This window comes from Argopecten irradians, chromosome 14 (genome assembly GCF_041381155.1).
Source record: "Argopecten irradians isolate NY chromosome 14, Ai_NY, whole genome shotgun sequence".
In the NCBI taxonomy this organism is placed as follows: domain Eukaryota; kingdom Metazoa; phylum Mollusca; class Bivalvia; order Pectinida; family Pectinidae; genus Argopecten; species Argopecten irradians.
The window spans coordinates 20,119,812-20,145,948 of record NC_091147.1 but is presented as its reverse complement, the minus strand read 5'-3'; the positions used below and the strand labels follow the sequence as shown (position 1 = coordinate 20,145,948).

At 34.7% G+C, this 26,137-nt stretch overlaps 1 protein-coding gene across 1 annotated transcript; it reads left to right on the top strand.

The window, feature by feature from the left end:
* Nucleotides 1–3,097: 3,097 nt before the first annotated feature.
* LOC138308229 (cullin-4A-like) lies at nucleotides 3,098–25,062 on the top strand. Its single transcript, XM_069249211.1, has 21 exons — nucleotides 3,098–3,488; nucleotides 4,827–5,047; nucleotides 5,526–5,594; nucleotides 6,174–6,247; nucleotides 6,662–6,824; nucleotides 7,145–7,234; nucleotides 7,490–7,572; nucleotides 8,027–8,094; nucleotides 8,579–8,697; nucleotides 9,158–9,233; nucleotides 9,987–10,115; nucleotides 10,462–10,566; nucleotides 11,211–11,321; nucleotides 11,710–11,795; nucleotides 14,072–14,179; nucleotides 14,659–14,772; nucleotides 15,005–15,110; nucleotides 15,501–15,574; nucleotides 20,665–20,763; nucleotides 21,515–21,667; nucleotides 22,010–25,062. The coding sequence occupies exons 1-21, from the start codon at nucleotides 3,212–3,214 to the stop codon at nucleotides 22,103–22,105; spliced, it is 2,421 nt and encodes an 806-aa protein (XP_069105312.1). The 5' UTR covers nucleotides 3,098–3,211; the 3' UTR covers nucleotides 22,106–25,062.
* The last annotated feature ends 1,075 nt before the right edge of the window (nucleotides 25,063–26,137 follow it).

The window sequence follows — 26,137 nt, the reverse complement described above, 5'->3', positions numbered from 1 at the left end:
AACAGACAATTTCTGGGAATATTCTATGTACCAGTTTCCTGAACTGTTCTGGTATACACCACTATAGGCTATGTAGTTTCACAGTGAGGTATTATCAAAATAGTACATGGACGGATTTTTCTGGAAACATAATCAATATGGGACAAAGATTATGTATCTAACCGTATAGTGCACAGGGGTGCTGTCACTTATAACACAGGGACTCTGTCACCTGATCGCATAGCAAAATGACCTAGATTATGAATGGTCTATCTCCATGATATGTTGATTCCATTACTTATTCATGAGTCATTCATTTTATTCCTCGGTTATATTGTAATTAGCCGTGTCCAACTACTTATTGATATGAATATATGTTAATCGTAATTTTTCCCAGGGGGGACCCCCGGACCCCCAAAACACCAAAATCTCGCGCTTTCGGGCGATCGCAAAATTATAAAAATACATAAAACTCATCCCGGGGTCACCCTCAGACCCCTAATAAAACACCAAAATCTCGAACCTTCGACGCTCACACGCTAATTTGGCCAATCTGCGTATTCGTTAAATTCCTTTTAGCGACTCCATTGTCTATAAATGTGTACAAGGATTAAATTTAGTGATATATGAAAAAATGTATATAAAGCATACATGGTTGGGAGTTGAATTAATCTCCTCCTGTAGGTGCGGCGGGGGGGGGGGGGGGGGGGGGGGGGGGGGGGGTTTACAAAAATATTGAGGATCTTTGCCCCCCCCCCCCCCCCCCCCCCCCCCATGACGTTTCATCTTCCTACGCCACTGATAGGGAATAGTAATGAAAAACAAAAATCAAAATTTGATAATCGAATACGTAATAAGGAAATCAAGGAATTATGATTATGGGAACGAATGGTTAAATTATAAAATTTAAAACCAATTATTGCGTCAATGAGTGATTTCGAAAATATAAGAACCTATAAGAAACTCAAACATGTAACCGTATTGTACGTAATAATTAATGCTTTTAAATTTTGAATGAATAGTCATGCATAATGACATTGATTTGCCAATATGTATTTGGGAACGCAAGTCATAAAGAAATCAAATAAGTAATGAAGGAAAGGAACTACTAATAAGGGAATAAGATCAGTAGTATAACGAGGGAATCGATTCAGAGCTCAGAAAGCATATACACATGATTCCAAATGTAATGTTTCAAAATCCTCTTAAAAAGGATGAGAATAAAGGTAGGTATTTAAATCAGATTGGTAATACCCAGGTCCCGTGTAATGCACAAGGTCTCATCAGAGTCCTCTGTAATGTACAGGGTCTCGTCAGGGCCCTGTGTAATGTATAGTGTCTCGTCAGGGCCCTGTGTAATGTACAGGGTCTCGTCAAGACCCTGTGTAATGTCAAGACCCTGTGTAATGTACAGGGTATCCTCACATGTATGTTTGAGAAGTACAGCACGTGTATTGACACAGTACGTGGCTCGTGACCTGCCCGCCCCATCAATCTTCAGTCATTGTTTGTCTTGGTCATGATTTGCTGTCCATTAGACACATAAATCGTGAAACAGTAATCCAAACGTGGGAAAGTCACTGTCTGTAGTGAGTTTATTATGGCCTGGTTATCAGCACCATCCCTAATCTCTCTGGACTAATATCATTGTTTTGTCACAAAAAAAACAACAACAAAAAACTTTCGTGTACTAAATCACCTTTAAATTTCTGAAAACGAGGACAGTTTATATATATAATAAAAATAATGAAAGTAGACTGATACAGTGTGCATGTACCGACGCTATTCACCTTTAATGACTCCTCTACACAAACATTAATTGTGTTCAAGTCAAGGTCATGAATTACATATGACAGCGTTAGGCTGATTGGGTTTTAAAGCTAATATTTTAAAATGCACATGTCATTTTGCTTACATTTATTTCAGAAACTGCATATGATTTTTAATGTGAATTAAAGACATTTCACTACCGGGTTTGAAATTATCCTAGCACTTTATACAACCTCATAATTGCATGATTTGCATATATCTGATATTTCTTTTACTCCCTTTTTACAGTATTAATTTAGGTAAGCAGACGTATTGGTTTTTTCTGAATATTTATATTCATGGTTAATTAAATTAATAAAATATACCAATACATGTATGTACTAAAAAGTGTTATTTTTGCTTTGTTTGTTTAAAACAACTATATATACTGTACCAGTCTCTACAGTTAGTTGAACATAACTTATTGATAGAATATCGAAATTAATATCTACATATCACCACCACCTCCACCCCCTCCACACATAGATCTGTACTTTTAAAAATAAAACATTCGTCCACTCACACGAGAGAATAAAATTTAAATCGACGCATCTACATGTATATATTTAAACCACTAATCGATAAAGCCCTATGTATTTAAAGTCAAGTCATCGTCATAATAAAAAAGTAAATAAGGTCAAATTATATATATGTCTGTTTAGGGTTACATCGGCGAAATATATGGCCTGTAGGTCGGCATTTTTTTATCATTATTATCTTTAAGTGTCTTTCACTCTAAAATAGTGGCCAGAACTGGAGTCTGAGATCGAAATCCCGACTTTTATAAAAATATGAACCGGGGGTTAAAAATAAGGGTTACCCTAAACAGACATGTATTCTTATTTTGGCCTAAAGAGTGTATTATAATTTAATTAATTAATATTTTGCACCATGCATGCTTTAATGATATGCAAATATAATTGAATGTCATTATTTTTTGTCATATGCTTCGCTAATATTTCATTTTGGTCAGTGAATAAAAGGAAATGTATACGATAATTTTTCTGAAACTTAAATAAATTTGGATTCCACTAATCGTCGTCAAACTGCAGTTATAAAATGCTGCAGGTTTTTGATTTGGATGCAGACGTGAAATAATCCAGTTGTGTTTAGCAAATAGGTGATTAAGTGACAAAATAATATAAGCAAATAAATTCCGTCTGCATATTCCAACAGCTTAAATAAAACAAACAATTATAATAATGACTTCAAATCTTTCTCATAGATAAATCTATCTGACATGACAACCAAGCACGTGTTTCCTTATATTTGTAAACAAATCAGAGTAGTCTCCCTTCGTCACGAGAGTGTACACGAGAGCCACCGCCATTTTGGGAGAAAAAGACAAAACAGAAGTTGTCAGTGCCAAGATATTGCTGTAAACTTGTACACTAGGGCCATTCGGTGGCCTGAAGCGTAATGCATGCCTCTCTCAAATGCTAACAAACCAGATCTGCAAGAACAGCAGAAGTTTGACGAGGAAGTGAGCTACAGAAAAAGAAAATCCAGGGAAAACCTTTCTCCTACAAATCACAAAAGGGTTCGTCACAACTCGGATGAAGCACCGATGACAGAATCTCAAAAGCGAGCCAATTTCTCAGCATTATCAAGTCCTAGCAATGGGTTAAACAGACATGCGTCACCCTTGGCAAACAGCAAGCCCGGGGCAGCAAAGAAACTTGTTATAAAGAATTTCAAAGGTACCGAAGTCCGAAGTGACCGTCCAAAAGAGGATAAATGTCTTAAAATGTCACGTAACCGACTGTCAGCACAGGTTTTGGCATGAGAAAAGTGTATCATTAACTAATTTAAATTATGTATATTCCGTTAATATGTTGTGTTTAATTTGATGAAATGTCCGATCAGCTCAAACTATCAAAGATTTTTACCTGGGTTATGTAATTTGTCCTATAGAGTGTACTGGACCTATTGTAGCCTAAGTCAAAACAATGACATGAAGCCTTGGGATAAGTAAGTAAGGATTCAAGTAAAAATGTATCCAGTACTGCAGTGTAGGCCGACTAGATACTCTCTTTTATGGAATTGATAGAATGTCTGATTTATAGATATCAATTTAAATCGCTGTCAAAAACACTAGGGCGCGAACCAAGGATCTCAAGAAAACTAGAATTATAAAATCTTTTTAAATTTTGAAGGCATGAATCCATCGTTTATGGAATCTGTGGTCTTTGTACTAAGTTTATAGATGTCAGAGATTAGTTGACAGTCTTCACATAATTATTGATTGTCTGCTTAAACCTCTATATTGACATGTGCATCCTTAGATGATATGGAGATAGTATACGTAGTAATTTACTTATTTTGGGACTCTCAGCTGTGAAAGTGATTATTAAAGTCGTTTTAATCCTTAAAATGGAGCAGTCATCCTTTTTGACACTGCCATCAGTTGACATCAATGTTAACATTAATGACATCATATATAATGGTCACATTTAGGACGTCATTTACTTCACTTCAGCTTGGTTAGCTTACATGGTGACTTATAAAGGAAGTGATGTAAATATTATATGACAGCTAGCATATACTTATATGTGACCCTCACTATTGTTTATATTATTAAACTTTGAACTCTAAAAATCAGACAATAATCAAAGACACTTGAAAGTTTGAAACCATGTCAAAAAAAAGATATTTGCTGACTCAGCAATATGAGACCCTGCATATAGAGGTCATCTCAGAATGAAGGGCATACAAGGCATACCTTGACCTTTGAAGGTCATAGGAGTCAAATGTAAAATTTTACCACAACTTTTTATATCAACCAAATCAAGGATCGGCATAATCTGAATGATATTTATGTAAAGGCTTGCATTCTTAATGAACTTGAATGTCTTTAAAGGATTCCAAGCTGGATCTAAATCTGAGTGTTAGGATTCAGTTTTCTGGTTCACTCTATAGTAATGTTTTGATAATGAGTTTTGTTTTGTGGAGTGACTGTTCAAGGTAGGATCAGTTTTAATGTTATTTTTGTCTCTTCATTTCATCATTTAACTGTCATTCTCTCTTTAATTTTACAGAAAAACCAAAGTTGCCTGAAAACTTTCAGCAGCAAACATGGGAGAAGTTGAGAGATTCCGTCGAGGCGATCCACACAAGTCACTCCATCCAGTCCAGCCTGGAGGAGCTTTACCAGGCCGTCGAGAACATGTGCTCCCACAAAATGTCCGCCAATCTGTACGAGCAGCTCAAACAAGCATGTGAAAACCATGTCAAGGCCAATATCAAGCAGTTCCTGGAATATCCTTTGTTTAAAAACACGTAATGCTAGATGATAATTAGTATGATAGCAGTTTCTGGTAAGTTTTAAGATTGAGACAAAATCAAATTCTTTTTATGTCTTGTTACTTTTGCTATACTTGGTGAGAAAAACCTTCAATTTTAAATAGTTTTCATAAGATATCCCAATATGAAAAGAAAATTAATATTTTATTACAATAACTTGGTAAATCTGTGTTCTGAAGAAAGAGACAGTAATTTTGTTGAGCAGTCTTCGGTTTGTAAGAGAAAGCTGATGTCCCTGTCATGAACTTACTGTTAAGCTAGCTGGTGTGCTCAATTGCTATGCTTTCTGATCTGTGCAGCCAATCAAGTTTTATATAACTTAAGCACATGTAATAGTACATACTACACACAATTTTCATGTAAGCAAATGACTGGATATCCAGTTGACCAGTTTAGGACCCCTACATGAGTTGGTGTCCTTAACAAATCGAACAGAGAATATTGGATATGAACAGTTCCTGAAGATGATGGACAGATGCTGGAAGGACCACTGTAGACAAATGGTATGATTTGACATCAGTTCACTGTTCTTTTATAGTGAAATCTTGTTATAATGCAGTACTAAGATCCCAAAACAACATGGGTAAAGTACAATTTACCATCAATTGGTCCCACCATCTGGTGATTATGATGTCATCATTTGACATGAGATTCATGACGTCATGATCTGAAATCACCGGAAGGTGGGACTAATCGACGGTAAAATGAACTTTACCCATGTTGTTTTTGGATCTCAAAACCCATGTATTACATTGTAATAATAATTAAATCTGTTATTTATACATACAGTACCACTGATCATTACTTATTTATACCACTATCGTCTGTATGTCTTCTGGATCCAGTTGTTCAAAAGGTGATTTATGCCAATCACAGTTTAACAACATTTCCAAATCAAAATGAAATAATTTCTAAAATAGATGAAATGCTCCATTGTTTACCTACTTGCCAACTTTTAGGAAAGATGTAATCGCAGGTTTTGCAGCAAACAAGACATGAAAAATTCAGTATCGCCATTTATTGTCAGTTTTATCTTGTGTCACTGTCGTTATTTATGACATAAATTTTGTTATTGTTTACAGATAATGATCAGAAGCATTTTCCTGTACCTAGATCGTACATATGTCTTACAGACTTCCTCAATCCTATCCATCTGGTGAGTTTGATATGTAATATAACTAATAATGGAAGACCAACAACACTAATAAATATTAGATGAACCCACATCCTGCCTGTTGAGATTGCCTCTTCTGGATTGTAGGTTTCCCTACTTTTTCAATACCCTGCATATCCTGATGGCTGGTATTTACCCACTTATTGAAGCAATCTTAGATAAGTTCAGTGCAAGTGTTATAATTGTCTACTTTTGTAGGTTATAAGTCAAAGTAATTATTTCACTGATAGAAATGTTTGAAATGTCTAGTTTAAATCTTGCAATGTCAGCTTCAGAGTGCAAAGACATAGAAATTATAATAATTATTATGTCAAGACTTTCAAACTTGTTTACTTGATTTCTAAATGAATAAAAACGGGAGTGAAACCAAACTTAATCTTGAGATTTGTTGTACAGGGACATGGGCCTGGACTTATTTCGATCTCAGATCGTTGGCCACCACATCGTACAGACACGGACTGTGGATGGACTACTACAGCTGATACAGAGGGAGAGAAGTGGTGAGGCCGTGGATAGACAACTGATGAAAAGTCTGTTACGGATGCTGTCTGATCTCCAGGTTAGTTGTGGATTTACTGTCAACTGTTACCACAACAACAATATATCTACTATTATAATTGTATATAAAACCTGATATGATAATGATATCTGTAAAATTTGTTTCTAGATTTAAATATGTTAAAGAAAATTTCCTTGAATTGAACACAATATTATTAAAAATGTCTTCAAATTATCATAAACAATGCAAACAGTATTTTTAAGTTCTGTTATCTTTGAATGCTATCAATGATTAACTTTCAGTTAGTTGTATATAATATTTTACATAGTGTTTTGATAAAGTGGTAGATTTTATCATCATTTGGTGATTACCTTTTACAGATTTATCAAGATGCCTTTGAGAAGAAGTTTATCGAGGCTACAGATAGACTTTATGCTGCAGAAGGACAGCGACTTATGCAGGAACGAGATGTAAGTTATCTTGTTCATTTGGTTCTCATTAAATTTTTTATGCTTCTAGCTTCACAAATGATAAATAAGTCAAACATAATCATTATAAAAAATTTAATTTTTCTGTTCTGTGCAATATTTTTCCTTTCTACGAAGTTTTTGCACATATAAACAATAAAATATTAGCACTGTCAATGTTACCTCATCAAATTTTGTGTAGAAGTTAAGTCCATCAGTCCAACTTATGACATGGCAAATTCTTTTGTAAACATGTAGGTTCCAGAATACTTGGCATATGTTGACAAGAGACTGAACGAGGAAGCTGAACGACTGCTGCACTACCTGGATCAAGCTACAAAGTAACTATGTACACAAATTAATGGTTAATTTATAAAACTGATATTCTGGAATCAGAGTAATATGTTCTAAATTTCTAACTCAACAATAACCAACCCGGGGCCTTCAGTATACCCTTTAAAGTAGTTATTGCCTTCCAAAAATGATATTTGACTCTTGGATGTAGAAGCATACCTAGTATGTCCTATTTGTCATATTTTGACACTTAAGATTTCTGAGGAATCATGATTTGATTATTTGAATTCTGAAATTGGAAACATTAAGGGACAACATGATACAGTATTCATTAATGTTATTTTATAATTCTGTAATGCTGAGTATATAATTCCATAAGCTGAACTCTACCATCATTAGCCTTATCCTCTTTGATTTCCTCTCTCTTAAGAAGAAAAAGAATAGTTTAGTAAGAAATTATCCTGGCATTGGTAAATGAGTGTTTAATTTTTCAATCCACAGAAAACCCCTTGTTTGCTGTGTAGAGAAACAGCTGTTGGAACAACATCTGGTACAGATTCTTCAGAAAGGTAAAGTTTAGGATTTTACATACAACTGTAAATAAATATCAAAAAGTGCAGATTCCTTAGAAACTGATACCAAGGGAATCTTGGATACTAAATTAAGATTAAAGGGAAAAATATTTGTAATAACTTGTGCATGCAACCCAGTCTACTGGTCTTTATCAGTAATTTTTCTTTCCTGGCTCTTAACCTCTGAAAAGATCAACTTTACTCTTCACACCATTGGAGTCAAAATCAACACTGGATTAGATTCTAAAGTCAAGTATCATATGTGTCGGACCAGTGACAGATTCAAGAATTTTACCGAGTAGCCAGTACTAATTGAATACAGTCAAACATCTGTTTTGATGTGAGGGATTTTTGTTAAGATATTCTCAGTATTCTTAGGTGAATTTAAATCAATCAGAAAATTCTCTAAGGTTTCAAGGTGACAATTTCTTGAGATCCTTATTTAACACCATTTTATAACTATTACTGTATTTTTGGCTAGGTTTGGACCAGTTGTTGACGGAGAACAGAATCACAGAGCTAACACTGATGTATCAGCTGTTCAATCGAGTGAGAGACGGACTCAAGGATTTATGTGTGGCGTTTGCTGTGTATATCAAGGTAAGTAAGAGAAAGATCAAACATTTAACCCTTGGGAATAAATAAGAACAGACTTGGTGTACCACAGTATCAGATCTAAATGTCACAGAATCAAAGGTTTTAGTGTCTACACTTCATAGCCTTCACCAACAAGTGTTTGCAAGAATGAAGATACAAAGAATTTTCCTAATATTAGTACAGTCAAACCTATAACTGAAGGGGAGACTGCTATACCAAATGTTACACTACCAAATCAAGATGGATTATTGGTTAGCAAAGTCTTATGAAGATATACTGCATTTATCAAATAGTCATTACAAATGTATTAAGAGCTGAAAATTCAGGTATGTAGGTGAAAGAATGAATATTTCTATTGGAGTTCCTTCATATCTTGAAGAAAAAATCTGCACAAAACAGTCTACCAAAATCAGAATAGAATTTAGATAAGTTTGTATAATTATGGGTTTGATTTATTTTACAGTCAACTGGTCGCCTAATTGTGATAAATAGTGATAATGATCCAGAAAAAGACAAGGATATGGTCCAGAGTCTTCTAGGTGAGTGAAGAAACTTCACATACATATTTATAATTCTTTTCATTCATTCTGTCTGTGTATACAGTTACTACAGGGTTCAGCTACTAGGGGGTTATCTGCCCTTGTGGGCAGGTATTGAGTGTTGCATCATGATTTTGTGAGCATTACATAATATTTTCCAGAGAAAACAATATAATTTTCACTCACAAAATAATGATATCATATATTGAAAACTTCCCACAAGGGAGATTACTCTGTTATATGCAAAGACAGAACATGAACCTCAACCTTAGGCTTAATTCTGGAGGAATAACATGCAACTTTCTTATAGATGCTCCACCGGTGACAAATGGGATTTTTTCACTATCAAAAACAGGAGCAGACGATTTAGTATTTTTCTTCAGATACAAAAGTTACCTACTTTACACCATTACTACCATGGAAAAGTTTGAGCTTCTAATTTTAGTTCAAGATAAAAATATGAAAAATAATTAATTGCATCCCGAAAGAATTCCGTGACACTATATCCTATATTGAATGAAGTACTGATTGCGCATGCACCAAAGGCGAAAGAAATTATTTTATATTATTTTTTGTGTTAATTAGGCATATATACACACGATTAAACACCTATTATTGTTCAAATGATGAATATCATGTATGCTCTGTCGGCGGTGGAGCATCTTTATAGTTATGAATAGGTTGCATTCTACTTTATTTTTTATTCTTGTGTCCATTTCTAGAGAAATTGATGTATTTTTCTGTTATTTTCAGATTTCAAGGACAAAACTGATAACATTATCAATGTTTGTTTCAACAAAAACGAAAAATTTGTCAATGCAATGAAGGAAAGTTTTGAAAACTTTGTCAATGTTCGACAGAACAAGCCAGCAGAACTTATTGGTAAGAATTTGTTATACTGGAATTTTCAAACACAGAATAACATTAACTATGATAGATGTATATTTTGAATAAGTGTGCCCACTTAGTTGATATAACTTCATTTGAATAAAACTTAGTGTCAGATAAATGTCTTGATAAAATTAAAAATGGTAAAATATGATCAGCTTTGATATTAGTTGGATAAAAATTTGTATTTGTGTGAAAGCCACTATATGAATAAATTGAGTTTTTCCTGTGTTTAAAGAAATGAGTCATGTTGACAACATCACATTAGTGATTTTGTGAATAATAGTGCTTTGATTGTCTTCAAATATCTATTCCTTAACCAATCATGTGATGTTTGCAGCCAAATATGTGGATTCAAAATTACGTGCTGGAAACAAAGAGGCTACAGAGGAAGAATTAGAGAGACTACTTGACAAGATAATGGTCCTCTTCAGATTCATACATGGTATGTGTTTGTCTTGTTTATTGACGGAACCATAAAAGATCTGTCAGAAAACAAAATTTATGAAAATTTTTAAAGGAAGGTAATTGGATCAAGCATGCAGTCATATCTCGAGACAGTAGTAATGGGTACCATACTTATTTGAAATTAACTAATAAACTTGAGCTATATACAGGTGTTGAAAAACTCACAATCTTGCAGTAAATATCAAGGAATACATTTCATTATTGACTATTGAAACGGAATCCAGCAGTCTGGAAAATTTACAATTATAACAGTTTGGTTTGGAACACTTGTGTTTGGATTACCAAGTCTTCTGTACATACATATCCTAGTTATAGAAAATTATATTCCGTTTTTGCATACTACAGAGTTAGCTCCCTTACAGGTAGGTATCCATTGTGACATCATTATTTTGTAAGTGCAATTCATATTGTTTTCTCCAAAACTTATGATGTTACGCTCCCAAGCATATGACTTTACAATCAATACCTACCCGCAAGTACCTATTATATTCAAATGCAGAATAGAAGGAAAAATAAGTTTTGGTGAAAACATTTGGATATGTTGTGTATCTGATGTAGGAACTATATATATACATATGTGTTGATATTGATTTCTGAATAACAACCTTGGTTTGATTACAGGTAAGGATGTGTTTGAGGCTTTCTATAAGAAGGACCTGGCAAAGAGACTCCTGGTGGGAAAGAGTGCCTCTGTGGACGCAGAGAAATCCATGTTGTCTAAACTCAAACAAGGTAAGTAATTTATTGGAAATATGATATATAGCCTCTCAAAAGGTTTCTTTGTTCTTTTTGTTATTTATTTTGTTATTGTGTTCATCAAGAATACTCTATCATGACACCTTCGGTACAAGTTGATGACACTAGAGCGTTGCGACCCTACTCTGGGAAGCTCAACACATCCTACGTCCTTAAAACAAAAATGAATTATGAATTCTAGGTGTACATTTCATTGTAGAATTGGCTATCTTTCACTTCCGTGGAAGCAGACTACTTTTATTTAATACCCTGCTAACTCACCTAGTACCAAACTGGATTAATTGGGACAAACAGGAATATAAATATATGGTTGTTATAGAAATTCTATACATGATGTTAATGTAATTAATGCTGATTCCTTCAGAGTGCGGTGCAGCTTTCACAAGTAAATTAGAGGGAATGTTCAAAGATATGGAGCTGTCAAAGGATTTCATGCTGACATTCAAACAGGTAAATATTTACACTGTTTCTGTATAGGGATATGCCTGTACTGTCTCCAGTAATCAAAACATGAGTCTATAGAAAAACAATAGAAAAACAATTAATGAACTTAACAACCATTGATACATAGAAGAATAATGACATTATAACCTATAATTCCCTCTAAGTGAAGACAATGATCATTCTGTATAGTTATTAACAATCATTGATACATAGAAGAATAATGACATTATAACCTATAATTCCCTCTAAGTGAAGACAATGATCATTCTGTATAGTTATTAACAATCATTGATACATAGAAGAATAATGACATTATAACCTATAATTCCCTCTAAGTGAAGACAATGATCATTCTGTATAGTTATTAACAATCATTGATACATAGAAGAATAATGACATTATAACCCATAATTCCCTCTAAGTGAAGACAATGATCATTCTGTATAGTTATTAACAATCATTGATACATAGAAGAATAATGACATTACAACCCATAATTCCCTCTAAGTGAAGACAATGATCATTCTGTATAGTTATTAACAATCATTGATACATAGAAGAATAATGACATTACAACCCATAATTCCCTCTAAGTGAAGACAATGATCATTCTGTATAGTTATTAACAATCATTGATACATAGAAGAATAATGACATTATAACCTATAATTCCCTCTAAGACATTGACCATTCTTTATAATTATTAACAATCATTGATACATAAAAGAATAATGACATTATAACCAATAATTCCCTCTAAGTGAAGACAATGATCATTCTGTATAGTTATTAACAATCATTGATACATAGAAGAATAATGACATTATAACCCATAATTCCCTCTAAGTGAAGACAATGATCATTCTGTATAGTTATTAACAATCATTGATACATAGAAGAATAATGACATTATAACCAATAATTCCCTCTAAGTGAAGACAATGATCATTCTGTATAGTTATTAACAATCATTGATACATAGAAGAATAATGACATTACAACCCATAATTCCCTCTAAGTGAAGACAATGATCATTCTGTATAGTTATTAACAATCATTGATACATAGAAGAATAATGACATTATAACCCATAATTCCCTCTAAGTGAAGACAATGATCATTCTTGTATAGTTATTAACAATCATTGATACATAGAAGAATAATGACACTATAACCTATGATTCCCTCTAAGTGAAGACAATGATCATTCTGTATAGTTATTAACAATCATTGATACATAGAAGAATAATTACATTATAACCCATAATTCCCTCTAAGTGAAGACATTGACCATTCTGTATAGTTATAAAAGCAGCTATACGGTGTACAAACAGTTACTATAAGGTAACCAGACATTATAATTACAGGCTGATACCAAACTTTCGTCCTCATACAAAACACAACCTGCATTAAAGACAACTCTTCCCTCTATTTTTACAAATTTCCAGAATTAGAGGAGATTTTCTAAGTGAAGACAATGATCATTCTGTATAGTTATTAACAATCATTGATACATAGAAGAATAATGACACTATAACCTATGATTCCCTCTAAGTGAAGACAATGATCATTCTGTATAGTTATTAACAATCATTGATACATAGAAGAATAATTACATTATAACCCATAATTCCCTCTAAGTGAAGACATTGACCATTCTGTATAGTTATAAAAGCAGCTATACGGTGTACAAACAGTTACTATAAGGTAACCAGACCATTATAATTACAGGCTGATACCAAACTTTCGTCCTCATACAAAACACAACCTGCATTAAAGACAACTCTTCCCTCTATTTTTTACAAATTTCCAGAATTAGAGGAGATTTTCTAAGTGAAGACAATGATCATTCTGTATAGTTATTAACAATCATTGATACATAGAAGAATAATGACACTATAACCTATGATTCCCTCTAAGTGAAGACAATGATCATTCTGTATAGTTATTAACAATCATTGATACATAGAAGAATAATGACATTATAACCCATAATTCCCTCTAAGTGAAGACATTGACCATTCTGTATAGTTATAAAAGCAGCTTTGTGACATATCAGCCAGTTACTATAAGGTAACCAGACATTGTAATTACAGGCTGATACCAAACTTTCGTCCTCATACAAAACCCAACCTGCATTAAAGACAACTCTTCCCTCTATTTTTACAAATTTCCAGAATTAGAGGAGATTTTCTGAAAATGAACCTTACGAATATTAATTGTAGAAGTGTTGAAAAGAAATGTTTTTGTGAACACACTAAAATTTGTGTGTATTTTGACAGTATATGCAGCACATCGACTCGCCTGGCGGTATAGAACTGACAGTGAATATCCTCACGATGGGATACTGGCCCACCTACACCCCTATGGACATACACCTACCATTGGAGGTAAGCCTGGCCAACTCATTTATATCTCATCATAAAAATTCTATATCGTTGATTCATCAAATCATGTGCTGTAAACCTCTTAATTTTGCATGTATACAATATTTCGTGTCTGATTTATTTCAGTGTATTCGCAAATACCTAAATTCATGATCAAGGGCTTGTACTAATAATCGTGTATTCTTATAGGTTTCATACAATTATTCTCAAAACTTTTGAATTTGTATGTGTGCTCTGTCATGAATATAAAGCAGTTTAGAGTACATGTTATCAATAGGAACAAAACATTGTCTCATATTCCCCACCTTGGAGGTTTTGTTCTTTTGCTTGAAACTTTCTAAAGAGACAGCTTTTCAACAGATAGCACAAGATGCAATCACCCTTACAAAATTGAAGAAGAAAACTAGGTGTAAACTTTATACCAAATTAAACTAATTTATACAGAAAGATTTTTTTACCAAATAACTTGTGTTTTCTTTCAGATGATAAAGTTTCAGGAGATCTTCAAGAAATTTTACCTCGGCAAACACAGTGGAAGGAAACTTCAGTGGCAGCCGACGCTTGGCCATTGTGTACTGAAGGCTTCCTTCGAAGGGGTAAGTCATTAATGTCAGACTTTTAAAAAAATTCTAGAAAGGTGCTTACTGGTAATTTACTATGCATCAGTAATAGAATCACTATTGAATTGGAAATAGATAACGCATTTAAAAAAAAAATCTGTTGGTTCTTTACATAAAAATATGTTACATTTTAGATAAAACTCATTAATTTTGAAAGACTTAATCCACAAAAATGTGAATCTTCACAGAATATATCCTGCATTTTCAGGGAAAGAAAGAACTACAGGTGTCCCTGTTCCAAACCCTCTGTCTCCTTCTCTTCAACGACGGCGTCAAGTTCTCTCTTGATGCTATCAGACAGGCTACAGCAATTGGTAATTCTGCCTTCAGCTAAAGAAATATTTCTGTTACCAGATCTTACAACTGTGATCTGTATTATAATTATATATGTAATAGATTAACAGGATATGGTAAACGTATGTATATTTTATCAGTAATAATATTTTTGCGACAGATGATTTTCTGTATATTGTTACTCCCTCTAGTTAGTGTAGCAATCATTACATATGCACAGATTTATCATTATTCTTGCCTATCGAAAATCATTTTTTTCCTAAAAATTTATTATGCCCAAATATGTATGGTTATAACAGGGGATTGAATTTTAAATTTGCAAATAAATCTCCTTTGTGGAAAATTATTATGATGCATCTATTTAAATATGATGAAAATGGATTTAGACATGTAATTCTTGTTTTAAACAGAGGACGGTGAACTGCGAAGGACACTCCAGTCACTGGCTTGTGGTAAAGCCAGAGTGTTACAGAAACATCCAAAGGTAGGCTGGGGTCAGATAAATACATAGTCTGTATACCACAGAAACATCCAAAGGTAGGCTGGGGTCAGATAAATACATAGTCTGTATACCACATAAACATCCAAAGGTAGGCTGGGGTCAGATAAATACATAGACTGTATACAACAGAAACATCCAAAGGTAGGCTGGGGTCAGATAAATACATAGTCTGTATACCACAGAAACATCCAAAGGTAGGCTGGGGTCAGATAAATACATAGACTGTATACCACAGAAACATCCAAAGGTAGGCTGGGGTCAGATAAATACATAGACTGTATACCACATAAACATCCAAAGGTAGGCTGGGGTCAGATAAATACATAGACTGTATACCACAGAAACATCCAAAGGTAGGCTGGGGTCAGATAAATACATAGACTGTATACCACAGAAACATCCAAAGGTAGGCTGGGGTTAGATAAATACATAGTCTGTATACCACAGAAACATCCAAAGGTAGGCTGGGGTCAGATAAATACATAGACTGTATACCACAGAAAAATCCAAAGGTAGGCTGGGGTCAGATAAATACATAGACTGTATACCACAGAAACATCCAAAGGTAGGCTGGGGTCAGATAAATACATAGACTGTATACCACAGAAACATCCAAAGGTAGGCTGGGGTCAGATAAATACATAGTCTGTATACCACAGAAACATCCAAAGGTAGGCTGGGGTCAGATAAAATACATAGACTGTATACCACAGAAACATCCAAAGGTAGGCTGGGGTCAGATAAATACATAGTCTTTATACCACAGAAACATCCAAAGGTAGGCTGGGGTCAGATAAATACATAGACTGTATACCACAGAAACATCCAAAGGTAGGCTGGGGTTAGATAAATACATAGTCTGTATACCACAGAAACATCCAAAGGTAGGCTGGGGTCAGATAAATACATAGACTGTATACCACAGAAACATCCAAAGGTAGGCTGGGGTCAGATAAATACATATGTAAACTCAAGCAAATATACCTTACCAGAAACATCCAAAGGTAGGCTGGGGTCAGATAAATAACATAGACTGTATACCACAGAAACATCCAAAGGTAGGCTGGGGTAGATAAAAACAGATATACCATAAACATCCAAAGGTAGTCTGGGGTCAGTAAATACATAGTCTGTACCAGAAAACATCCAAAGGTAGGCTGGGGTCAGATAAAATACATAGACTGTATACCACATAAACATCCAAAGGTAGGCTGGGGTCAGATTAATACATAGTCTGTATACCACATAAACATCCAAAGGTAGGCTGGGGTCAGATAAATACATAGTCTGTATACCACAGAAACATTCAAAGGTAGGCTGGGGTCAGATAAATACATAGACTGTATACCACATAAACATCCAAAGGTAGGCTGGGGTCAGATAAATACATAGTCTGTATACCACAGAAACATTTAAAGGTAGGCTGGGGTCAGATAAATACATAGACTGTATACCACATAAACATCCAAAGGTAGGCTGGGGTCAGATAAATACATAGACTGCATACCACAGAAACATCCAAAGGTAGGCTGGGGTCAGATAAATACATAGTCTTTATACCACAGAAACATCCAAAGGTAGGCTGGGGTCAGATAAATACATAGACTGTATATCACAAAACATCCAAAGGTAGGCTGGGGTCAGATAAATACATAGACTGTATAACCACAGAAACATCCAAATAGACATAGACTGTATACCACAGAAACATCCAAAGGTAGGCTGGGGTCAGATAATATACCACAGAAACATCCAAAGTAGGCTGTCAGATAAATACATAGTCTGTATACACAGAAACATCCAAAAGTAGGCTGGGGTCAGATAAATAAATAGACTGTAAACCACAGAAACATCCAAATAGACTGTATACCACAGAAACATCCAAAGGTAGGCTGGGGTCAGATAAATACATAGACTGTATACCACAGAAACATCCAAAGGTAGGCTGGGGTCAGATAAATACATAGACTGTATACCACAGAAAATACATAGACTGTATACCACAGAAACATCCAAAGGTAGGCTGGGGTCAGATAAATGCATAGTCTGTATACCATAGAAACATCCAAAGGTAGGCTGGGGTCAGATAAATACATAGACTGTATACCACAGAAACATCCAAAGGTAGGCTGGGGTCAGATAAATACATAGACTGTATACCACAGAAACATCCAAAGGTAGGCTGGGGTCAGATAAATGCATAGTCTGTATACCATAGAAACATCCGAAGGTAGGCTGGGGTCAGATAAATACATAGACTGTATATAGTGTTTCCCACAGCCCCGATTAGCATGGCGCCGCGCCGTGCCCTTTTTACCTGACGCCATGCCCCTATGACCTAACGCCGTGCCCTGTTTGTCCCCAGTAAACTTCTACTAAACTACCAAATACCAGGTAGTGGCTTGATAATTAAGTAAACAAAAGAAGTGTGACCACTCCCTGACCCCCTGACCAACACCCCAGTGGCCCTAATTAGCAGCCTTGGGCTATTTCCACCTTGGCTTGTGGTGTCACTTTCAGGTCTGTGTATTACGTAAGCTGAAGTCAAGCAGCCGATCGGCAGCCTAGGAAACAATCAGCTGGCCTTTCAATAAGTTTTATGACTACAGCTAGTGAGCATTACTTCAGAAACAAATACTGCTTACAACTGTAAATGATTTACTCACGTTTTTAATGTTTAATAGGCCTATCTATATCGGATGGATGTCACAAGATTTGCAATCGTAATGGCCGCCATTTTGGGTGTATTGTAATAGTAGATCTGGAGGTATTGAATTTCAGGATTTTACTAATATTCACGTTTTTAAAAACGAAAACGGTATTATTTTTTTTTAGAATTTCGGTGTGAATTTATTTTTAGAAAAGATATTTTAATAATAATAAAAATTATTAATAGCAAAGTAATTAAAAATAAATCAAATTAAAAAGAAATCAACTTTTTTTCTCTATTCCCGGTTCATAGGCGTCTCGCGTGGTGTTGAGTAATGTAAAGAGACAGTCACGAATCCTTCTCACTTATAAATCCTTGGATTAAATTGAAATATTTTGCATACTACTCTCACACTTATCTGTATTTTCTTAATTTAGTGCTTGTAAATTTAGAACATTATTTTAATTAATCGTCCATTATTATGAAACATGTTATCTTATTCAAATCAATACAGTATTTTTAATATTTAAATAAAGATATATATTAAAATAAAGGTAATTGGATTGAAATAAAGGAATACATTTTGAATTTTCACATTCTTTTAATTAATATAAATGAAATTTAGATCTTTCTTGTGAATCAATTATAGTCATGATCATATGATCTGCAGATTACAATTTTCAAAATTCATTTTTTTCACTCAGAATAATTAAATGTATGTCCTGATATTACTTAGCAACTCAGAGAGTTTAAAGCATTTAAATGATATTAAGTTGAACCAGAATTAAATAAACAACAAGACAGTTTTAAAAAATTTCCCCATGTATTGGAAGTTGTCGATGTAACCTTTGTGCCCCTCTGATGGTTATTTATCGCGGTCAAGGTGCCCTTTTCAAAACCCAGCACCATGCCCTTTTTTTTCCTGTGGGAAACACTACTGTATACCATAGAAACATCCGAAGGTAGGCCTGGGTCAGATAAATACATAGACTGTATATCACAGAAACATCCAAAGGTAGGCTGGGGTCAGATAAATACATAGACTGTATACCACATAAACATCCAAAGGTAGGCTGGGGTCAGATAAATACATAGTCTGTATACCACAGAAACATCCAAAGGTAGGCTGGGGTCAGATAAATACATAGACTGTATACCACAGAAACATCCAAAGGTAGGCTGGGGTCAGATAAATACATAGACTGTATACCACAGAAACATCCAAAGGTAGGCTGGGGTCAGATAAATACATAGACTGTATACCACAGAAACATCCAAAGGTAGGCTGGGGTCAGATAAATGCATAGTCTGTATACCACAGAAACATCCAAAGGTAGGCTGGGGTCAGATAAATACATAGACTGTATACCACATAAAACATCCAAAGGTAGGCTGGGGTCAGATAAATACATAGTCTGTATACCACAGAAACATCCAAAGGTAGGCTGGGGTCAGATAAATACATAGACTGTATACCACAGAAACAAATACATAGTCTGTATACCACAGAAACATCCAAAGGTAGGCTGGGGTCAGATAAATACATAGTCTGTATACCACAGAAACATCCAAAGGTAGGCTGGGGTCAGATAAATACATAGTCTGTATACCACAGAAAACATCCAAAGGTAGGCTGGGGTCAGATAAATACATAGACTGTATACAACAGAAACATCCAAAGGTAGGCTGGGGTCAGATAAATACATAGACTGTATACCACAGAAACATCCAAAGGTAGGCTGGGGTCAGATAAATACATAGACTGTATACCACAGAAACATCCAAAGGTAGGCTGGGGTCAGATAAATACATAGACTGTATACCACAGAAACATCCAAAGGTAGGCTGGGGTCAGATAAATACATAGACTGTATACCACAGAAACATCCCGAGGTAGGCTGGGGTCAGATAAATACATAGTCTGTATACCACAGAAACATCCAAAGGTAGGCTGGGGTCAGATAAATACATAGTCTGTATACAACAGAAACATCCCGAGGTAGGCTGGGGTCAGATAAATACATAGTCTGTATACCACAGAAACATCCAAAGGTAGGCTGGGGTCAGAGAAATACATAGACTGTATACCACAGAAACATCCAAAGGTAGACTGGGGTCAGATAAATATTGTATACCCACTCACAGTCTAGACGTTGATATCTCAATAACTGATGATCCTTTGTTGGTATGGTAATATTAAAGGGTATAAATTTGTATGATCTGATTTTAAAAAATCTAGTTTTTCTGATAACATTACAAGATATAGGTATGTTTTGTGACAGAAATACATAATTTTAAATTAATTTGAAAATTTTGAGATTTATAAATAAAATATGCGTTTTATGTTTTCAATGTAATAACTTCCTAAAGCTTTGGTTTTTGTATTCAAAGAAGTTGGATGTGATTTTCTCTTATTTTACAGAGCAAAGAAATAGAGGACGATGATGTTTTTATTTATAATGAGGGCTTCAAGCACAAACTTTGTAAAATCAAAATCAACCAAATACAGATGAAAGAAACGGTGAGTAGTACTTAACATGAACTCATTGTGTGTTTATTGAAAACATTCTTAATTTGTGGTAAACTACAAAGTAATACAGTCATAAATTAGCAGAATTGTAAGATATCAGTTTCTGTTGTCCATCCTTATGGATTATCAATGTGATATATGAATGGATATGTTGGCCCTATTGGCTTATAACATCATGACAAGGGACTGATGTCATTTTGCGATAGTGAAGAAGCTGGGTATGTGGTAGTTAATACTGAGTTATCTGCCCTTGATAACTATACCTGTGAAAGTTGATCCTTTCTTGATTTGTCCTCTTCTACTTCTAGCATATTACTTCTGATCACTCAATTTGTAGCTCTTCTACTTCTGGGTGCCCTTCCATCTATATGCTGAAAGATCTAAGAAGACTTCTTTTGAGCTCAGGAAAACACCATATTATCTTCATATTTTGCAGGAGAAAATTCCCAACATAAGAGTTTAAAAACTTTTGCAAACAACTTAAAAAAGTTTTAAATACAGTTACACCTTCGACTCCTGTCTATAATAGACCATCCCAGGGACAGCCAGGTGGTCTTTATACATAGGTTGAATTGTGCTGCAATTGAGCATAGGGGACCCTAGAAAAGTGGTCTCCTTAAGCAGGTGGTCTTTATACAGAGGTGGTTGCTAAGGCCTGTATTTGTGTATCATGAAAGTAGAGAACTTCAAGTGTGTTGTGTTAAGAAAAGATATCATCGGTTACTTTTGTTTATAATTACAGCAAGAAGAGAACACGAGTACAACAGAACGCGTGTTCCAGGACAGACAGTACCAAGTGGACGCTGCCATTGTCCGCATCATGAAGACCCGAAAAACACTTACACACAATCTTCTTATATCGGAGCTTTATAACCAGCTCAAATTCCCAGTCAAGGTAAAGTGCATTTACAAATCTTAATTTCTTTATTAAAACGCTTTTGATAATTAGATACAAACACTTTGGACAAAAATGGACAAAAAATGCTAAAAAAACATGCAGAATTTTTCAATATGTTCACTGAGTATGGTTTATTATTATGAAGAATGAAAATACATTCAAATTTTGTCACTTGGTGACCATGTTTTAATATGTTTACAATACTGGAGGTTGGGTTTGTTAGTCATGACCAAACTTTTAAATATAATATTGTTTTCAAATTATTGACTTCCAATATTGAACATATTTTTTTAAAAATTATTTTCCTTTTCACTCATGATTTATTATTCTGTGTTACAGCCTGCAGATTTGAAGAAAAGGATCGAAAGTTTGATTGACAGAGACTACATGGAACGTGATAAAGATAATCCAAATCAGTATCATTATGTTGCTTGATTCTTATGGACAAAATTAGATGGTGATAAAACATTTATGTGACAGATTTTTTGTGCTACAAACACTTCAGTGACAATAGTGTGTGTCTGTCAGACATTGGGACAGATTGAATCTGTCCTGTAAACATTAGAAATATTTACTGTCTGACAAAACGTTCCAGTGGTTCTGCATCAGTTCAGTGCTAATATAATTTGTGATTTCTTTCATATATGTGGAGCAAAGCAGTGTAAGATTGCAGATACTTCTTTTGTGCGAGATCAAACTCCAGAACACTGCTGGCAATAAACTCTCTGAAACCTGTAAAGGTGCACAGCGATTATCGGGATGGATTGGAAGCTTAAACCAGTGACAAATTAAAAACTTTTATTTCTTAATTACACCACCATAATTGTACAGAAGTGGTACTGATGAGTTTCAGCTATAATGAACATATTTTCCTTGTTGATAAATCTGTCAGACCTTGGAAGGGTAAATCATTTCTAGACCAATTGATATGGGTTATAATCATATAGTTTGGAGACAACTGTATTAAAATATGGGTCGACTGGTTTAGATGTCTGACTTAATACAACAAACTCTCCATATCTGGGACAGTTGCCAGTTACTGAAGGCTGGTATGTAATTTTTCTCCGGATACTTCAGCTTTCCTCCCAATCCTAAACCAGACTCATCCTTAAATGACCCTGATTGTTAATAAGACATTAAAACCAGTAACAGTACGGTGTTGACAACGATAAGGTCAATTTATTCAATTAACTTTTAAAGCATAATCAATTTTCATGTCAGAGAGCAAGGTAGTTGCTCTCTCATTTTGTTGTTAAATGCTTGTAATTATAATTTTAAAATACAAAGGTAGGTCACAAAAAAAGGAATCCCAAAACAGGAAGCAACTACAATGATACTAAGCTCCCAAAATGTCACTGAATTCAAGTCATTAATTATTAAATGTCCATCATTTGGTCATCGTTAGTGAAACTATAAGTAACTTAATATTTTTATCCAGAAGCGAGTCATGTTTTCTAACCACGTTTACAGGATTATACATAAATATATTTTGTAACATAAATTTAGTGCTTTGGTTTATTTTCAATGACAAGTGCTTCATTAGTTATAAGTTCTCACCAAGTAATTAATATATCTTAGGATGAAATATCAGTATTTTTGTGGCGATGAAAAACAAATTCTGATCCATATAACTGACTATATGATACATGCATATGGTAAACATTTAAATTACCTCAACCTAAGAATTATTAAACCATACATCCAAAGGCATTTAATGTTATTTTTTTCGTGTATTTTGAAGAGGAAGCAATGGTCGGTATGGCATTTCAATAGACAGTATTGATGTTTGTGGTCTTAAACGAGACACTTTGTTACTATATTTGGTGTTTATAGCACCCAATGGGATTTTTATGTTCAATGAGATCATCATTAGCTTCTTCAATGAAACCATTATTTTGTTCTCAAGTGTGATAAATCTAACACGCAAAAAAAGGTAAAAATTGCAGCAGTTATTTATGGACTTGGACCTTGGATTTACAGATCATGTGTAGGATTGAGTTGTTCTTGGTACAAGGAACGCTAAAATTTCCTACTTATAATACAACTTTGCCCTACACTCATGTGTTGCAAAAATCTGTATTTTCATGCTTCCAAAAAAGACTGGGGAACATATGAATAGTGTTGTGCATATTTGTGTTGTCCAAATAGATAAGTACCGAAAGTTATTACAACGTGAATAAGGAAGGGGGGGGGGGGGGAGCGGTGAGTTGTTGATATTACAGAAGAAATCTTTTTCAATCACATTTCATGCTGTTAAAACAGTGAAATGGTTTCCATGTAATAAAACAATGATTCATGCTTCAACCGGATGTACCATCAACATAGTTTCTTTTATTTATATACATATAGCTAACCAGTGGCACCTTCAATTAAGACCTGTAAATTGGTCATTATATGACCTAGGTTATTATAGTTTTCTAAATCTTTGATCTGCACCAAGTGTAAGAGAGAGAGAGTGAGCGAATGATGTATCCAGTTATTGAATGAACAGGGTATGACTAGCATATCTTATAATGTAACTCTTATGGAAATTAAATGCACTAAATGTTAAAGTGATGATATGAAAGTCTATCTTATGATATGTATATTTACATGCAGACAGTTTCTTTGTCCAGATATACTGATGGTTTTGTGTTGTTCCTTAACATATGTTTTAAAGTGTAAAGAAAATTTTAACGGTTTAAAGATAAGACAATTCAAGCAATGAGAAACTTTTTCTATCTTAGTAGACCTTAACCAATTTTCAAGAATCAAGGTCACTAGGAAAAATCCACTTTAGATAAATTGCATGTGTGCTTTTGGCAGGCATCTATAAGATTAGTATTTATTTGTTTCCTCTGATAAATGAACTTTATATAAAATAACCTCATTATTCCAAAGTCATAAGGGTAAACTTATTTTTCTCTTCACATGTAATTTAAGGTCAATTTTCTCTGGTCATAAAGAACAGACCGTATGACCAGGGAAGAATGCATTGTTTTATTTCATGTGGTGAAGTAACATGTTAAAATATTCTGTGAACCAAATTGAATTATCATTATTATCTTTGAGAAAATAAAGTAAGGAAGTGAGTAAAATTTACCTCAGACTAAGTACAGGTACTGATGTTTCTGCAACTTTCAATCTTTCTGGGAACATTGTCAGAGGCAAGCTCAAACGTGCTCTCTTAGAAAATCTTAAGCTCAAACTGAAGAGCTTCCAGAAATTATTAAGAAGAGAGGACAAATCGAATTGGGCTTGGGGACTAGTGTGCCAGGTATTGTTCTTTTGTAGTCAGCTGTGTGAGAGAGGATGCTAGTTCACTGGAGTTTTATGGTCGGTGATATTTTCAGGAATTGTATTCATATGAAAATTATTGATCAGAATAAAAAAAACATTGAAATGCATAGAAACGGTTGTTTTATGTTATCCTTAAGTATGTATTCTATAATGCATACAAAATGTTTTCTATTTATCTATTATGGTCTGGTTGAGAGGGCACTATCGCCTCATAGTATTGTCCAGGGATGGAATAGTGCCCGAGCCGAAGGCAAGGGCACTATCTCATCACGAGACAATACTATAAGGCATTAGTACATCACATGACAGAATACTGGATTCTGTGAACATATGAATTGTCGCAGAAATCTCAGATTCTATAACAAGAGGCCCAAAGGGCCTTACCGGTCATCTGACTACCTTGGCAATGGTAAATTTAATTTCATATGGTGTCACTTTGTCAGGACAATGTCAGGATCATTTTCAATTTCTTTCAACAAATTTTCTTTCAAACAAGAGGCCAAAGGGCCTTAACATGTAGGAACTTAATTAGATATAGTGCCATGGTAGCCATCTTCGATTTGGGATCAACCAGAGATGTAACAACACTTTGTCGGGACGATGTCAGGATCATTTCATGCAAGTTTCAGCCAAATCGCACTGGTAGAACTTGAGAAGAAGTTCAAAATGTGTTTTAAAGATGGCGGCTGTGGCAGCCATCTTGGTTTTCGGATTGACCCGAAAAATAACAACACTTTGTCGGGACCATGTCAGGATCATTTCATGCAAGTTTCAGCCAAATCAAACTGGTAGAACTTGAGAAGAAGTTCAAAATGTGTTTTCAAGATGACGGCTTTGGCGGCCATCTTGGATTACAGATCGACCCGAAAAATAACAACACTTTGTCGGGACCATGTCAGGATCATTTCATGCAAGTTTCAGCCAAATCGCACAGGTAGAACTTGAGAAGAAGTTCAAAATGTATTTTCAAGATGGCGGCTGTGGCGGCCATCTTGGATTTCGGATCGACCCGAAAAATAACAACACTTTGTCGGGACCATGTCAGGATCATTTCATGCAAGTTTCAGCCAAATCGCACCAGTAGAACTTGAGAAGAAGTTCAAAATGTGCTTTCAAGATGGCGGCTTTGGCGGCCATCTTGGATTTCGGATTGACCCGAAAAATAACAACACTTTGTCGGCACCATGT

Bases quoted from the DNA above. Each gene is read 5' to 3' on its own strand.
- LOC138308229 (XM_069249211.1), top strand. From the start codon at position 3,212: ATGCCTCTCTCAAATGCTAACAAACCAGATCTGCAAGAACAGCAGAAG. The intron at 10,567-11,210 runs GTATGTGTTTGT...GTTTGATTACAG, and splicing joins CCTCTTCAGATTCATACATG to GTAAGGATGTGTTTGAGGCT. The intron at 20,764-21,514 runs GTGAGTAGTACT...TTATAATTACAG, and splicing joins AAATACAGATGAAAGAAACG to CAAGAAGAGAACACGAGTAC.